Source organism: Rhamphochromis sp. 'chilingali', assembly GCF_963969265.1.
Source record: "Rhamphochromis sp. 'chilingali' genome assembly, chromosome: 16".
NCBI classification, from domain to species: domain Eukaryota; kingdom Metazoa; phylum Chordata; class Actinopteri; order Cichliformes; family Cichlidae; genus Rhamphochromis; species Rhamphochromis sp. 'chilingali'.
The window spans coordinates 20,149,273-20,167,235 of record NC_137943.1 but is presented as its reverse complement, the minus strand read 5'-3'; the positions used below and the strand labels follow the sequence as shown (position 1 = coordinate 20,167,235).

Below are 17,963 nucleotides of genomic sequence, written 5' to 3'. Positions count from 1 at the left end.
AGGAGACCAACTGCTGTAGTCTTTAAAGCAAATGTTTTCCTGTACTTGCAGTATTTCAGCAGCTCAACAGTTCAGGACTTTCAGTGTTATATTTTTCATTTTATAATGTTTCTTTCAGTGAGGGACAGATCTTGAGTGCAGGTGAGCTAGCCTGAATAAATTACCACAGCGTCATGTTTTGTACAGGGTTAGATGGACATTGTTTTGCTGATATTAGCAAGGCCTTCCCTGAAAAAGACGTACGGCATTAATGGTGCCTTCACATGTGCGAGTTAACCCACGTACATGTTGTTTATATGTTTGTTTGTTTTTTTGTAGATGTTGGACTTTCTGACTAACTTGTATTTGTGGATGCGGGGACTAAGTGTGCTTTCTGTTTTCAGTGTTTTTGAGCTCTTGACTGATCTCTACTACAGAATAATGTCCATTTTTAAAGCAGCTATCTCAGGGCTCAAAGATCAGTGACCCTCAAAAATTATTTTTAAATTGAACTATCTGCTGAAATAGCTATAGCTCACCATGTGAAGTACAGAAAAACCCATGCTCTCTAGAATGTGTTTTTTAATACTCCGACATGTTTGTTAATTAACCTAATTAACCCGGGTGCTTTTTGTTTAACTTTTCCAGCGTTGTCCTTATGCCTGCCAGCTTCTAACTTCACTAAAATTGCTGTCTTTGCACTATTTCTAATATTAATAATAATAATACAGGGTGTCAGTGATATGCATACAATTATATTCTACTTTTATTTATAGTTTATACAGCATTCCACAGAACATGTAGGCTACATGTTACAGACACGTTACAGTAGGTTACATGATACAGAAAAGTCCAGGGTTGTTCATCTTTGTGTAGATATAATGCTTTTCTCAGCCCCTCGTCAGAAAAAGCGTATCAGTTTCAGCACAGGCCATTTAAAACATCCTTATCCCTTAACTTGTTGTCTGTTACCTTCCAAACATACTTTTGATAGTACATCAGTTACCCAAGCATCTCAGTCTGTGAACGTTGCCGGCTGTGCTGGCTAGTTTAACTTGGTGTTTAAGTGCCCCCTACCTAGTTGCTTTATTCATGCTACCAGCAATTAAAAATGTTTTAAGCCTTGCTTCATTTTTCTCAATTTTTATTCAACCAGTCTAGTTACCCTGGTAAGAGCGCTGCTTAAAAGAGCTCTGGTGAAATTTGTCTGCTCACAAATAGTAAGTCTGAATAAGTCGAATAGCATCAGGATTTCTGTTCACCCACAATTTGCGAGTTTTTAGCTTTGCAACATGTTTTATTTTTTAATGTCAATCATATTATATTCTTTAAAGAATATAATCTTAAAATCAAATTTTTTACCAGACAGTTTTTTGCTTTTTAAATTTGTCAGCAGTCTGAGGGCAATGAGGTAGAGCAAGCTATAAACCAAAAAGCCTGGTTGTCCAATTTTGGGTGACAGAAAAAAAAAGTCTCCAAAGGACGATAGTGCGCACAAAAGTTGTTCTGTTGGCTGTGAGTGTGGTGTCAGCCGGTCCCAGTCCCTGTGGCCCTCACCGTGCACTGTGCAGGCCTGATGGGAAACTGACTGCAGCACAGGACATGGCCTCGTTTGTTCACGGTCCCCCCTCTCTGAAAAGAGTTATGCTGTCTGTTTTGAATGGACAGCGTTTTTCTTTGTGTGCTCGATCAAAACACAGGGCAAAGTTAGTCAGCAAGTTGCATAGCTTCTGCATTCTGATTCTTCAAGCCTCTTTTGTATGAAGTTTAGCACAATGTTTTACACTGTGTTTGACCTGAATGGCATGCTGAAGGTAGGAACATTTTTTAAAAACTATCAAATAGAAAGGAGTAGAAAGTCATTTTCGTATGCAGTTTATTTTCTCACTCATTTCTCTGTGATAGAACAAAGTAAGTAACACGATCATATGGGGTTAAAAAAGCTCTGCTGTAATACAGGAAATGACAGAGTGCAGTGTTGCTGAAATATTTATATGCTTTTATCTGATCTATTTCCTAACCACAAGGTATTTGCCTGTGAATCCCTGGCACTTTTGATATTACCTGAAGGCAAATGGTATATAGATTTATACAAGTTATTTACAACAACAGCCAAGCCATTCCTCTGGAAACTAGGCTGCAGATCAAAGGATTGTTTTGATCTCTACTTAGCATATTTGTTTAACCTAGCCAGTGATTCTGAAAAGTGCACAAGCTTTTCGGTGATATGCAGAGCACCCTTTATCCGTCTTTTTCTTCTGTTAGCTCTGGATTTAAGTACTTTCTGTATTTAGGAGACAACTGGATTTGCCAGCTTTTGAAATTTAGTTGCCCACTGCTAGCAGTCTTGGCACTCAGAAATAGATAACTAGGTATGTTCCACTGCTAATCCTGATCGGCCTTGTAATAGTATTTGTGGACTGTACAGCACTCAATTAGGGCATAATGTGCTATTTTTATTTCCTTTAAGTTGGATTAAATATGAAAACATGTTTGTTTGGTTTTTTTTTTCAGCTTCCATCTACTGTTTACTGTGTGGGTACTTTGCAAAGTATTGTTTTATACTGTTTCAATCAGTATGACTCTCTCCACACAGGATTGCAAAATGTCAGGAGAAAAACAATGTCCAAGCGCTCTCTCTACAAAAGATGCCAGGGCAATCAGGAAATTTTCTGGAATGCTTAAGAGAATGCATATGCACACAATGCCCTAATTCTCTCTTACTTTGGGTTTGGAAAAGATGAGCCCAGGTTTATTGAGAGCCAAAAAAGGGGGCAGATGGCTCACAAGAGGGATAAACCTGGGAAGTCATGCTGTAAATGTGTTTTACAGAAAACAATGAAAGGAGCGGACAAAGCGATTGTGGCAAAGTCCTTTGGAAAATGGAAAAGCAGCTCTCTAAGGTCCAGGACCATGGAGAAGCCGGATGAGCCGTCCGAGGAGAGTAAGGAGAAGAGCCTTTCCAACCGCACCTGTGAAGCCCCCCAACTCGGCAAGAAACCAGTTGGTAAAAGTACACTATTTTCTTATTTCTAGTCTATTCATACTAATGTGTCTATCCACTTGTTTTTCTTGTGGCAATTTTAATTATTACTGCAGTGACTTGGGTTTTTTTGTGTGTGTGTTTTTTTTTTCATTTGACTCTCTGGCCTGCCATATCCGGTGAACAAACAAACCACATTGTTGGGCAAGAGAATTCCTTTTGAGGGAAAGTGTGTCTCCGATGATACAGTGTTGCCAGAAAAAGACAAAGCAAAAAATAGCAAACACAAAAACAGTCACAGGTGCATGGGAAAAAGAGAGAACCGAGTGAATGGTCACTGCGGTCCCCAGGAGGTCTTTCAGTGTTAGCCAGTGCGGTGGGTGGACTTCTGACAAGGACGCTGGTTAGCAGCCAGGTGGAGTGTGTAACTGAGAATGCTCCTGTTTATTCTTTTCACATGCTAATGCGGCTCCTGTGTGACTTTAATGCGGCAAAACTTTTTCTTGGAGTTAACATTTTTGTTGTTTCAATACCTGCTCTTGTATCACAGCAGTGGACTGATTCAAAAGCTCCACACTCTTTTATAAAGGATTGGGACTGTGCCAGGGAGAGAGATACATTAAGTATGGGCTACATGGGGGGGGAAAATACACTGGTTGAATATTTTCAATGCAAACAGGTACCGACATTTTACTTTAAAATAGGCAGTCATTATTTGTGTTAAAATTATAAACGTGGACAATATTTTCAAGTTAAAGTGTCTAAATGGACAGCAGAAAGTGTCCATATGGGCTCTTTTGGTTTCGCTTATCTTGATTGCAGCATATTATCTCCCATACACTGAGTGTTTACATGCAGTATTATGGAGTTTCATCTACCCAAAAAATAAAAAATAGATACCAGCTTTCCAAAACTCTGTAATGAAGGACTGCATGAGGACCCACGTTTTGAGCAAATGCACCCCTATGTGGTCAAACTAAGAATTTGAAAGAAACACACAGGCCGTGCAGGCATTACCAAGCTTTTGTAGCCATGATATCTAACGTGCTCTATCAGTATTGCTCTAAATATTCAAAATCACATCTTAAGCTTTTATTAGTGCTTTATTAGTATACAGCCAACACAATATCTAATTGAGGAGCACAAAAAAGCAATATGGCTTCACACTATGGGTCTTTCCATACCTTGTAGTGTACAATCTGTAAATAGCTTCAAAGGCACTGCATCTGCCATCTGCACTTCTAGGAACTCTTCTGCATAACCATTAAAACAAGCTGTCTCAGAGGACATCATTCGTATTTCAGCCTCAACCCTGAATTACAGTGTGTTCATTATAATTATAAGGGAGGAGTGTTGCCAGGCTAGCCTGCAGAATGCCAGGTGCACACTTCCATAATCTACCATTTTAAACAACTCGGAGCATTAACAACAGTATCTACATGCTATTCAGCCATTAGTTCTCTTTGGCTTTCATGCTCAAACTCACATCATGCATCTGAGCATTTTGTATTCTGCAACAGACATACGAGCAGAAGAAAGTGCAATACTTTGTAGTGTTCCATTTTTCCTAAGCCTGCTTAGGTTATGTGACTGAGCCATGCCGCTGTGTGAAATTTTATCCCGATACTGGCACTGTATCCTTGTGAGGGAGTCTTGTAAAATAGGTTTACTTAGCGCCTTTGCTGGCATTTTCCGAAGATAGCAAATGCACACACACTGTCCGTGATCGGATTAACTCTTCAACAAAATGATGTAACTCTTTGTCTTTCTTGTGTGGCATAGGTTTCTGTGCTTAAGTTTAGTGGTCATCCGGTAGAGAATAGAAACACTTGAAATCCAGTCACAGCATTATAATCCATATATTATATATATAATAGATGACAGCCTTGGTTAATCATTCTTTGTCAGCCAAATGTGATATGTCACTGCCCAGAGTGAGTCATTCACCAAAAAAAGAAGAAGAAAAAAATATCCCTAGATTTTTTTCAGATACTGCCTCAAACCGCACAGCCACAATCCTTAATTAAAAGCAAATTCTAATTTGTAAAGCATTTATATTTGAACTTTGCCTGGTGTTCCTCTGTCATGTTGAGGCACAGGATTTAAATTTCATGTGATAAGTGTGAACGATTTTTTAAGCATCCAATACAGTAAAAAGTATGCGATGCCAAGTACACGGAGAACATGAATTTGCACCTGAGGACATATAGCTTTACATCCGGAGTCGCAAGGTGTGTCAAGACAAAATGTTAATTGCACAATTTATGAGAGAAATCAGTTGAAATATCTCCACGGATCCCATTTATTTACATTTTAATTACTACTATTACTTATTCTTATTTTTTGGATGTGACCATAGCAAGCCCAATTCCTCCCCTACACTAGAAAGAAGCAGAATGACTGTTTTCCACTGGAGGTTTAGATGCTTGTTTATCACTTTTAAATACCATCATCTTTGCTGAAATCCCCTCTCAAAAGAACCTTTCACTTGCTGGAATAAATTCAAATTAAAATTTAAATCCCTCTTTGCATTTCTTCAGCCTTTTTTAAAATAGCTGCCTCCTTTTAGAAAGCTGTTTATGTAGTGATCTGTTCATAATCCAGTTTGTTTCTCAACAGCGAAAAACACAGAAATCGTATTATCACTATCTTGGAGAGATGATGCGAGAAATCAGGAAGTATAAATGTCTGGATCTGTGGAAGTTTTCAAAGTTGTAAAGCTGAAGAATATGGCAAAAGCCTTTAAATAAAGTAGTCAGTAACACTCCAATTTGACTTGTAAATATGCTGCAAGTAAATTGTGCCGCAATATCTCAAACATATTTCCCCAACCTTTAGCAAAGCTAATATAAGTGTGCTCATTCAGTGAATACAAAACGTTTTAGCATGTTTCAGACAACAGATGAACAACATTTCTCTTACAACTTAGATAGATTTGATATCAGAAATCTTGATATGTGTTACAAACAGCTACTGAAGAGAGAACTGGGGGATTAACCCCTGGCACTGTAGCTGACAAGTCATGCAGATCTCTGTAAACAGCTCTTTCTAATCTTAGGAAGTGCTCACCTTCCAGTATACCGAGAAAAACAATATCTAATCAAAAATGTAACAAATATAAACAGAAACAGCAGACATTTACATGCAATGCCTTTTGATAACAATCCATTTCAGATGTAAAATGACGCAGAAGAGGCCATAGGGAAATTTAATTTGCTCAAGCTAGATTGGATTTATTGTTTGGAAACAAATTATAATTGTGTCTCCAGAAAGTTAACCAAGATCTAAACAAAAGGAAATCAATGACCCACCCCCATTAATCACTCAAAGCCAGCTACTTGTGCTGTAGAAACTTACTTCATAATCAATTTCTTTGTTTTGCTCAAAGGGCATTTGCATTTTCGTTCATGTCAGCAAGCTTCCTGTATCTGGCGCAATCAAAAATTGCAAGCCATCCACATTAATGGAGTTTTTTTTTCTATTTATTCAAGTGCATATCTCTGAATACTCAAGATGATTTTAGCTTATTATGCAAACAGCCCTGCAAATATTTTGTTGAGTGACAAAGTAAACTTTTCTGATACCTAATTTTTCCAGTGTCATGGAAAAAAATCTTTTATTTTAGTAGCCTACATACATCTGACACATTTTTCCTTTAGTTTTAATGACCAACAATCTCTAATGAATATCTTATCCTTAGGATCTTGCTACGGAGCACCTCTAGGACTTCTGAGACCAGACACAAATGCCTCTTGTTAGTTGTGTCTAGACATACTATTACAGCCACCAAGGTCATTATCAAAGCATGCATTATACACACCTGTTACCATTGTGTAGATGCTCGTTTTTGGCTGAACATCCAAGCTCCTATCTCGCCATTTATAGGCGTGTCTGCTTCATTGTCTGCCTGCCTGAGTGAAAAAGATGGGCACTCATATCTGGACCTAACCTCTCAATGACACAACAAAGTGAGTCTACAGGCCTTTGAAAAAGAAGACATCGACTGACCAATCAAGTGCTGATTTATTAAATGTAACCAATCAGACACTCTCAGTTTAGGCTGGTAAATGTAAGAACCAGTTGTGATTGTTGCCACTGATACTTATAGATGTAAATATATTTAAACCAAACTCTTATTTTGTTATTATTTTGTTTCTATGACTGCACTTTATAGATGTGAAAATAATGTTTGCTTGATTACCTGCCCCGTTTTGTAAAATCTGATCAACATGGGAAAAAGAGAAAGAGGACAAACAATCGCTGACTAATGAGGCTTTTCACTGAAATTGCTAAATACATTATATAGATAATTGTGGACTCTTTGTGTTCTCACTTTTACATTGTTTGGGCTTAAGCTTACAATGGTAAAACGTCTTGGTAAATAGCAAATTGTGAGCTATGCCATATAAAACATAAAATAAAATGGAATCACTTAGAATTGTGATGCAGTCTTAATAATCACCGTGGTTTCTGGATTTTATGATCCCGTGTGCAGCTTTTCTGCCATACAAACCTTAAAGTTTGGCTCTTTGGTTAATTCATCAGTCAGATAAATGCAAAGCTAATAATAAAAGCTCCTTTTCATTTTGAATGTACTGGATGTATGGATGCTAATGCCACTGTAATTATGTTAAACAACATTTCTTCCTATGTAGTTTCAGTAAACATTTGCAAGTGACATACAAGCTCACCTATAATCCTTTTCACCTCAAAAGTTTGGTCACCTGTTTCTTTTTTAAAAAACAGAAATTTGGCTACAGAGTAATTTGTATTAGTTCATTAAAAAGAGTATTTCACACCCTACTAGAGGAGGATTTATCAAGTTTGGAGAAACTTTTTCAAACTCAAATATAACCGTGGCCCTACAGTAGCTCCAAAGGCATTGGTTCAATGAAGAGATAAATAAAACCAACCTACATTTGTTCACAAAACATTCCAAATGTTATTGAAGTCTCTTCAAAGGACACTGAATAAACATATTGTAAGGTTGCCCACGGTCACACATAAATCGCCCAAAAGGGGATTGCTGGGAAGTAATCTAATCATTTCCTTTAACTGAGACACACTGACATGCAGTGTAGATAATGATCCCCATGAAAAATGCACTGTATTTTCAAAAGAATATTCCCTGTCTGTTGACATTAACATAAAGATAGTTCTACATCCTGGAGCCATATCAACAACATGTACTTATGTTTGGTTACCCATATTTGCATATGCAAATAATTTATTTAAAATTTAATTCAGTCCTTTTATGTGACTTTGTGGCGATGAACAAGCGGCATCAAGTGGTTGCACAATGAGGGTTCAGTACCACCAAGAAATACCATTTGTGTCATTTTAGACCGAGCTTGAAGCATTACAGCCGAAATTAACCACAGTTCAATATAGATTTCTACGTGTCTATCACATTCAATGGGACAGTGAATATGCATTGTTGTTTGGCTGTACGGGCTGCCACGCAAAATTAGTCGTGTTGCTTTGTTGAAATTACAGGGCGGGGTGTTGAGTGAGGGGGTTTGTTGAAGTTATACCGCTGACATTTTGATCCTGCAGTACATTAGAAGAATTCAGTTAAACATATTTGTGTAGGTTTCACAGGAGGAAGGTATAGTGCTCAAAACAACAGGGTGCTGTGACACTTCACTTTGCTTACATAATTTGCAGCAGAATGCAAAAAGCTTTTAGACACAGATGTGACCCATTGTAATACCTTTCTAAATGCAATCAAACACTTTCTACAAATATGAGCAGGACTTTTTAAATGTGAACCCTTGTTTGACATGTAATTTTGTCCAACCCACTCCTCTTTCATTTCTCCATCAGCTCTCTCCAGTTATGCCCACATTTTCAGTTGATGAAATAGCTTGACAAAACACTAGTTTATGTTGCATGTTGCCTCTGAATGAGTTCTCTCTTTTTCGAGATCCGAACAGATGTTATGGGCAAAAGAAAATGTTACATTTTCGTAAATGGTGTTGTTGCGCGGTCTTCAATATGCTCTCACAATTTGCCGGGACTGCTTAACACGAGTTGATTGTTTTTGTGTTTTCTTCAAACAAAGCTGATGTCTGGTCGTGGACATGAAATAATCATCCCTTAGAACAAGCTTGCCATGGCCTCACAGTGAGATTGTCTACATCAGGAATGAGAGAACATGCCATGTGATGAGATGCTTACATAGATGATCCTTTACTTTCATATATTTGTACGATTATCAGGTACAAATTGTGGAAAAAAGAGGGTAAAACAGAGCATGTCTGCTCTCTTTGTATGTCTCTTTCACAGTGTACCATGAATTGGCTCTTGAAGACAGTTAGAAATTAGACTTTCAAATGAGGCATTAAACAAGGTGATGATCAACTGCCAAACCTTAAGTAATGATATTCTCCATCCTCAAGTCCCCAGCCTTGCATAACCAAATGCACAAATCACAGGAAAAAGAACTGAAAATTCATTATTATTACATATTGTGTTCACACGTCAGTCCCCGGGGACTGGGGGGACATCACCATCAGATAAGCGTGTTTGGGTGGCCCCTACCATCAGCTGGGGAAGGGCTAGGCTTGGATCTTGAGGGGGGGCCCCCTCATGGGTATCACTTATTTTAAATCCTGAGCCTCACCAACCCACCCCCCTCTTTTGCCCCCCTCGCCCCAGGCTCCACCCAGAAGTGTGGTTGCCTTTGTCATTGTAATCTGGCCCTGTTTGCTAAATGCTTCCACTGTTTACTCTCTGCTATGGGGGCTTGTATGAACAGGAGTCAGCAGGATGCAGGGTGACATCACTTTGGCTGGGGGGTGGTGGTGGTGGTTTGAAAAGCTGCATTTGTGATTTCTCGGGGCCCCTTTCTTCTTTTATTCTTCCCTGTCTCTATCCAGGCCTGTCGAACGCATGAGCTAACTCAGGAGGCTAACATGGACTACAGGGAGGAATTACACCTAATTACTTGAATAACTGCTAGGCAGCAGCTTTCCGTAGTCACCAAAAATCATTTCCAGGTCTGTGCCTTTTAGTGATAGGCAGACTTCTGATGACAGAAAAACCTCAGACAAAGCTTTTACATTGAAATGGTCCAAGAGAAACGAAACAGGCTGACAGGTACAAACACTAAAAAGGAGGAGAATCAAATTAACAGACAAGGATTTCATATCATCTATTTTTGTTGTTGCCGTAGCGATAAAGTCGCAGACATTGAAACTGGTCTGTTCAGCCATTGTTATCATCCCTGGCCATCTGCTGCTGAGGAGTGACATTCCCTCTCATTTGCATGATGAGTGATGTATGAGGAGCTTGGGAGGGCATATGCCCTGGTCTTATGACAAACCAAGGGAAAGTTTTTTGTTTTTTTAAACACATAAAATGAGGATCAATATATGAATAAGTCTGGATGAAGGAGTTAAAAAAAAGAAAAAGGAATAAATCATCTGTGAGTGCACCGTGAGTGTATATGTGTCCACATGTGTGTTTGCCTGCATGTAGGCTGCATCCTCAGTAAGCGCACACAAATCTGTGGTGCCTGCGTGTGTGTCTGTGTGAGAGTACGCGCGCATGAGTAGAGCCCAGTGCGCGCATCTGCCTTCTTGTGTGCCTGTTTGTGTGTTTTGCGGATGTGGGAGTAGAGCGAGGAGGGGGGTTGGTGGCTGTTGATGTGCAAATGTGCATCATGTTGAAGGGCTGTGAATGGGGAGGTGTGACGTAAAAAGGGACCCGAACGCAGGTGCTTATCTCGAGGCTGTCAAAGGCACAGTATGTCATATTCCTGGGGACTACCTTTCAAAGCCACAGCACCAGCTAAGCTATCAAGAGACTGGGAGAAAATCAAACTTTTTGGATCACAGCACTAGGTTGGTGTCAAAGTTCTTTTTATTTAATATACTGTCAGTTTGGTCAGCATTTGTCATCAGTGATATGCTGTATCGCAAATGTGAACGACAAGGCTTTTAGCTCACGCTGTTAGATGCTGTCCTGTGCGATCCAAAGCAGCAGCTGAAACGCACAAGTGTTAGAAACTTATTTAGATTTACACTTAGATTTTTGAATTTTGATTTTTTTTACTCGGCTGCGGAACTCGCCTCGTCCAGAATTTGCATGACTATGTGAAAAAGAATTGTGCTGGCAGTTGTTTTTAACTGTGTCAGGGAGTGTTTGTTGTAGAAAATGTTGCACAGATGAACATGAACACTGCTTTCCTGATACAAATCAGTGTTCTTAAAATCTTTGCTGGAAAGCGAGCGCAGCTTCTGTCCAGGTTTCAGACAGTTTGAGAGGAGATTAAATGGCTCAAACTGCTTTTTGAGAGGCATGACCTATTTTTGATCATCCAGATAGCATGAGATACTGTCTACCTAGATTAAGTTCACAGCATTTGTGTAGAGTATAAGCTTGTCTTAGGAATAACACATGTTCGTATTGTGTGTAGAGACAAAGCATTGTCAGGTTGCCTGTGGCTTTGACAGTGACAGCTGTACATACAAGACCACTGAGCCTAATGCACTTAAACATTGACTCTGTGTTCCAATAACGTGTTTGAGCAGTCAGTCAAGTATTTTATTGCATCCTGTCCTGGCTTTCTGTAATTTGTATTACAAGTCTGAAAAAGATATGTTAATAGTGATCATAGTTTGACAAAAAAAAAAAAATCCACAAATCAGCTTTTGTGTTATTGTCTGAGGACAAATCTCAGATTTAGACAAATTCACAGGGCCGAAGCACTACAGTCTGTTTTGAATTTATGTTATCATTTGCATCATAACTGTGGCAAAGTTACAAAACTATATGCTAATGCCAAATGTAGTGAGACAGTAACACAGTCCACTAGCGAACTTTTGTGGTAGACGTGGGCAAGACTTAGCTTTGACCAAATTGTAAGGGGTCAAAGCACTCAACAGTCTCCAGAGCAACTATTGATTTAAGAGGATGGATGCTGGTTGGAAAAGTTCATCATTTACTAGTAAGTTGGAGCACACTAATGCCTCAGAATCTGCTTGTATGACCCATCTTCAAGCTGATCCCTGTTTTTTTATTTTTTTTATTTTTTTTAATTTAAGGAGCATTTTCTTTTAAATGAGAGTCAAGAGTAGATTAGTGTATGAATTATTAAAACGTGAATATTATTTCTCTTTTTTTCAGCAAAAAAAAATCTAAATGATATAAGCTAAATACTTCAGTATTTCTATACAACTTATATAAATGTAAACTAAATCTCTTATATTTGCCAGTGATTTTTATTTTTGTGAGGGAAATGATTCTTTCTGTCATTGTTACATTAGAAGAATTCCCACTGATATGACTCAGTGGTAAAATATATTAAATGCCACTTGTCATTGTGCCTGTTTGTCTCCATTTGATCATAAGTTTTGTCATCATCTCATGACAGGCAGCACTCATCTCTTAATAAACATGAAAAAGACATCAGATGATACAGTATTGTGTAACACATCTGAGTAATCCTTTGAAAAGTTTGCCCCGTTATACAGAGATTAAAACATATGAGGAGAGCGAAGTTACAAAGTTGCACCTCCACACTTTGTTTTAATTATAAAAGCAGCAGAGTCTGTGGTAGGGCTGTGTGCTAAAGCAGTGATAAGTAAGAGGCATTATTCCTCTCTGCTCCACACCCTCCTCTTCAAAGCACAGGGAAGTTAGTTGCTACACAACACATTAACGTAACCTTTGTTTGCCTCCAGGAACTGTCCATGGTACCTGCTGCTCAACAAAACTGGATTCACAAACCCATTCACATAGCTGAAATACACTTTAAATGACCGTGATGGCAAATTTGTTTTGTACCTATTTTCATGTATTTAGCACACAACTAAATGAATGTTATTTAACTTCTGGCCTCCTTTAAAAAAAACACGAAGAGCTTGTCTTAATTATAAACAAATTGCCGTCGAGTCTTCACATTGTCAAGTATAAAATACATTTCAGACGAATACACAATGTGTTACCTGTTTTTCCACTGCTCAAACTTTCAGTTAGTTAATCCAGGAAAATGAATTATGTGGATTTAATTCAACAAGGTCTCAGAAATGATCCATCTGCTGTTGAGCAGCTGGTGAAAGGATAAATGTAATTAATTACTTAACTTTTGAAGAGTATTCCAGAAAAAAACAGTGATGTTTGTTTGTCCTGCTGGAGAAAAATGTAAAGCAACAGTGTTAACAGTACCTTTCAATATTATTATTTATTTCTCTGAACATTTGAATATAATTTGCCTGCAGTCTGAAAGTATTGTTTAAATATGCTCTTTTATAAATGTAAAAAGCCACAGTTTGTCACAGTGGAAATATGTCCCTTAAATTAAAAGAGGTGATATTGCATTGATTCAAATTGAGCCAGTAATAAAGTCAATATTATAATATTTAATGAGTTGTGCATAATTACTGATAAAGGCAATTTATGTTATATAAATTAAAACAGGTTTGAGCTGTATTTTTACTGATTGGTGCTTTAAAAGTGGAATGATTCTAACCAAAGCACTGTAACTGGGCATTTATTCCAAATCTTAATAAAATATTTGGAGCTGCTTATAATGTCACACATGTTTTTAAGCTTGTTGGTAGCATACAATAAAATGATCTAAAAACGTTAATGTTGAATCAGGTGGGATTTTCCTGAAAAGACAATAAAAGACAAGAGAAAAAAAGGAGGTTTAAGTGAATACATATATTTGCCTGACAGGGGCAAGACTATGAAATGTTCCCAATTATTACTACATGGGATTTTTTTTAAATGCCTTTCTTTCCTTCTTTTTTTTTCCCTTCTAAATATATTTCAGAATTTACCTTGATTGTAATGTACCTCATTGGCTGTGGTTTTGTTTGTTGGCCTAACTATAAAGGATCTGCTTATACCCTTGTGGGTTGGGAAGAATTAGGATTTATGAATTTATTTCCTCTGTTGTATTGTTTAAACAGCTTTGGTTTAGTTTTGATCCCTTCCTCTTGCCTTTGAGGCTGTTCCACGGTGTCAGCTGTTGACTGATAGTAAGAGAACTGCCTCACAGTGTGAATGAAAGAAAACTAGCGGTTGGTAAACACTGATAAGGGATAAATAGAAAGCGGTCAGGCAGAGATAGTTCTGTGGGAGCCCAGATTGTGTGCGGTCTGTTAAAATGAGATTCTGAGCCTGTCCTTTTTATTCTTCCTCCCCTCCCCTCCCCTCCCCTCCCCTGTGCGGCGTTTGTCTGGAAAATCTCCAGTGACCCGGCTCGGCAGTCCCAGGATGCAGTATTCTCTTTTTTGTATTTGTTTTGTTTTCTAACAAGGGTCAAGTTGGCCAATAGACATGTCCCTGATGCTTATAGACAGCTGTCATGACTTCAAGTACTTACAATAGTTACATTTTACATGCATTCAGGGTTCGGCAACAACACACCAGCAAGCGAAGTGTTAAATAACTAACGCTGTACCCAGTTTTAAGACATCTATTTCTTTTTTATTCAACTATGGTCATATAATTAATCTCGACAGTCCTCTTAAGTTTTTTTCCCCCCTTTAAGTTGGAGCACAAATTCTAATGCATACTGTATGTATACCGTCAAGTATCATCATTCACTTTTGTTACAGTAAAACCACTCTAAATGACTCTTGCGTTTAATTATTTCAGTTTATTTTTATTATCCATTTTTTCCCCATTTTATTAATTATTTTATATATTTTTGTATTTATTTATTTATTTATTTATGGGCTATCTACCTTTCTTTGGTTTAGAAAAAGACCTTCAGAGGTCTTACCTTGAAGATCACCATGTGGTGTATTTATACAGAAAATAATTCAGACCATTGTAGCCCAGCAGCTAATGAGATTGGTTGTTAAGTGAATGACACAAAGGCTACAAAAAAAGAGGGGGGGAAAAAGCTTAGCGTTTCGGGTGAATATCACAGTGTCCCTGCACACACGCACGCACACACAACACACACACATACACACACACAAACCCCAACCAAACACACTCTCCTCAGCAGCGAGACTCTGGACTACCCTGTACCCCACCTCGGTATCCTTCTGCTCCGTCTACCTCCCCGATGTCCCCGAGAGATGCAAAACAAAGGCTAAAGGGGGCATGGTAAGTCGAGCTCGCGATTCTGCCCTGTCGGACATGTTAACACGAGTGCATTTAGATGCAGAAGACAAGTGATTGTGGCTGTGTGAGGATGCGATGTGCTGTGTAAGCCTCGGGCTCAGATAAGTAGATTCATGGCCGGGTCAATAACAGTGATGCTGTTTTATGTGGCTCAGAGTAAGATCACCACATTTCACTTCACCATTCTTAACTTCTCAATTCCTGCTCAAACTTTTTTTTCGTCTCTTTCCATTCGCCACAAGGCTGCTTGAACTTTATGTTAGTTTACATCGGAGCTATGACTTGGTTGTTATTCACGAAAAAATAGAGATGTTTATATCTGTGAAGGTTCTCAGTCATCAGAGATGTTTATACATATAATGGTTCATTTATTTTTGCGATGGTCAGATATCTTAATGTTGTTGTTTTGCTCGGTTTTGCCTAAAATGCATTGAGTGTTTAACGTAAAAAAGAGGCAGGACAGCACGAGAGAGGCTCGGTTGGTATCGACTGCTTTACTGCTTAGCTCGTTCAAAGTGAACGGACGTTTCAGTGCAAACACGCACATCTGAGCGCCGTGCAGATATCGTTTACCTTTCCTCCGACTCCTTATTTTGATCTTCACAATAGTAGCAGGCAGCGTCAGTAGTGGCTGCTGTAATACGAAATTTGAAGTGCATTAGCTTATCGTGCTCTTCTGTCAGGCTGGGAAGTGGGTGAAAGTCCATCTTGTATATTAAACCCTGGACTTAAGTCAAATTTACATTTTGTTAAAGATTACTCCTTTTATTGATGCATATAATCATATTCATGGACCATCTGCTGATTTGGCAAGCGTGGATCAAACTCACAAAACAGCCCTGCTAACCTTTTAAGTACAAAATAGTCTGGCTTAACTCTGCTATCCCAGAAGTCTGTGTGTGTGTGTGAGTGCGAGAGATTGTATGGATATTGGATAATACTTAATTTAGATCCTCCAGGCTGCTCATGCCATATTTTATTTTATCATGATCGCTTTGGTAGCAGACCAGGACTTGTGTTTGAACAACTGAGCAAATAATGTTTGCCTGACAATAAGCAAAGCAAAAGCTTGGAGTGAGGAATCTGATTAAACTCTTGACCACAGTGTACAGCTCTGAGTTTATATCTCTCACCATGGTTATGTGGATTTCACAGTGCAGCACTGCACACTTCCACCTGGATGCGAGCGGCCATACGGGTCTCACCTTTTGACCGTACTAAAGCACAGCTTCAGGCTTTTCTAGTTGTTCTGATGACTGATTTAGTCCTGAACTGTGTCCCAGTGTGTGTTTCACAGAAATAGGAATTCACCACTGGGCATCCTTACTGCATGAAATACTTATGTTCGACTCATTCCAAACAAAGCTTACGCAGATTGAGAATTCATATGCCAGAGGTAAATCCGAGTTAACACGGATTTATACTGGCATGAGTTAAAGGACTAGAGTTTGTAATCCAGGTGGCCGAGGGATTTTACCATACAGTGGCAAAAATCACTTAAAACTCCCCCAACATCCTGAGCCACTGAGCCCAGTGAGTAGACAGATTGTTCAGAATTGATGACAGCACAACTATTACAGAGCTGGACTCTGTCTCTGTGTGTGCATGTATGTGTATCCGCATGTTTCTGTGTATGTACGTATGCTCGTGTTTGTGTGTGCGCATATGTGACCATGTTTGCTTCCTATATGTGCTCAATTAATTCTAAAGGGTCTGTTTAGAATAAGACCTTGACAGATTGGTCTTATTTTTCCTCAGCAGGGTAGGGGAGGTGTGTTGGGACTACTGCCTTCTATCTGCATAAACATCCATAGCATAAATAAAAATACAGCAACCTCCATTTCTGTGGCCACGACTGACTTGCAGTTCGACCAAAGTCACTTTAATATCTAAATAATGTTTTAACACTCTTTGATCACCGTACACAATGCACTAAATATAATGGGTAAGAAAAACAAAGGGGCATGTCCGTGTGCGTGTGGCGCAGTGTCAGTGTGTGCGTGACCGTGCACACCCGTGTGCACTTGTGCACATGTGTGAGGAGGACAGAGGAGCAGAGATAGAGTGGAGTTGTTTAATGACAGGAACAGCTGACTCATTTAGAGAGAGCAGTGAAAGGTAATTAACCCTGGGAAAACTACAGCTGCCATGCGAGCTGTTCACTTGAGCGCAATCTGATTAGGAATCACTGCTCGAGTCCTGACTCCTTTCAGACACTATGTGTTCAAGGTAAACTTTTCCCTCTGCCCCGGAGAGGCCCAGAGCGCCGGAGACCTGCCTTTTGTGACGGGGGATTAGCTGGAACGGTTACTACGTTTCTCCAAATTGCAGACCACCTGGTAGCATTCATGCAACCTCCTTCATGAAAGGGGCTCCTTGGGCAGGAACAATGAGCAGGATTACTCTGCTCATTGTTACACCGGGGCTGGAACTTCTCTCTCCCCAAACACCTGTCCCCAAATTAGACAGGTTTGAAAAACCATGTACATGACAGAATTCAAAGATTCAAACTAACATGAGAGCGGTTTGGCAGGCTGGAGACTTGCCAATGGATGAATTGTTTGCCGCTCCATTTATTATCCTATTGATGGATAGTGCAGTGAAAGGAGATACTAATTTTATTTGTCTCAATATTTTGGTGTCCGTAATTGGATTGAAATTCACAAATAAAATAGCATATCATCTAGCCTTTCATACGATGAGGGAACTAAAAGCAGCAGAAATTTGGTCAAAAACAAAAATTGGCTCTTTGATGTCAGAAGAAACAATCTGGACTTGGTGCCTCTGTGTGGTCCGGCTCCAGATGAACTCAATTTAGAGGGAAGGCTTTGGGATGACTTTGGAAAGCGATTACAAGATTCATAAATCACCTCGGCAAAGGTGTCACCATCTGACTCTTTTATGGGACTCT

The 17,963-nt window shown here is 39.1% G+C and overlaps 1 protein-coding gene across 3 annotated transcripts in view; it reads left to right on the top strand.

Annotated features, from left to right (window-relative positions):
- The first annotated feature begins 2,862 nt into the window (after positions 1-2,862).
- Positions 2,863-17,963, top strand: part of st18 (ST18 C2H2C-type zinc finger transcription factor) — a 40,059-nt gene continuing 24,958 nt past the window's right edge. Inside the window, exon 1 of one of the 3 annotated variants that reach the window (XM_080907447.1) lies at positions 2,863-2,986. In XM_080907447.1, coding sequence (XP_080763573.1) covers positions 2,893-2,986 — 94 coding nt within the window. In that variant the 5' untranslated portion in view covers positions 2,863-2,892. Of the gene's footprint in view, positions 2,987-10,672; positions 10,810-14,901; positions 15,035-17,963 lie in introns of those variants that run through there. The other 2 variants (XM_080907448.1, XM_080907449.1) reach the window with 2 other exon arrangements.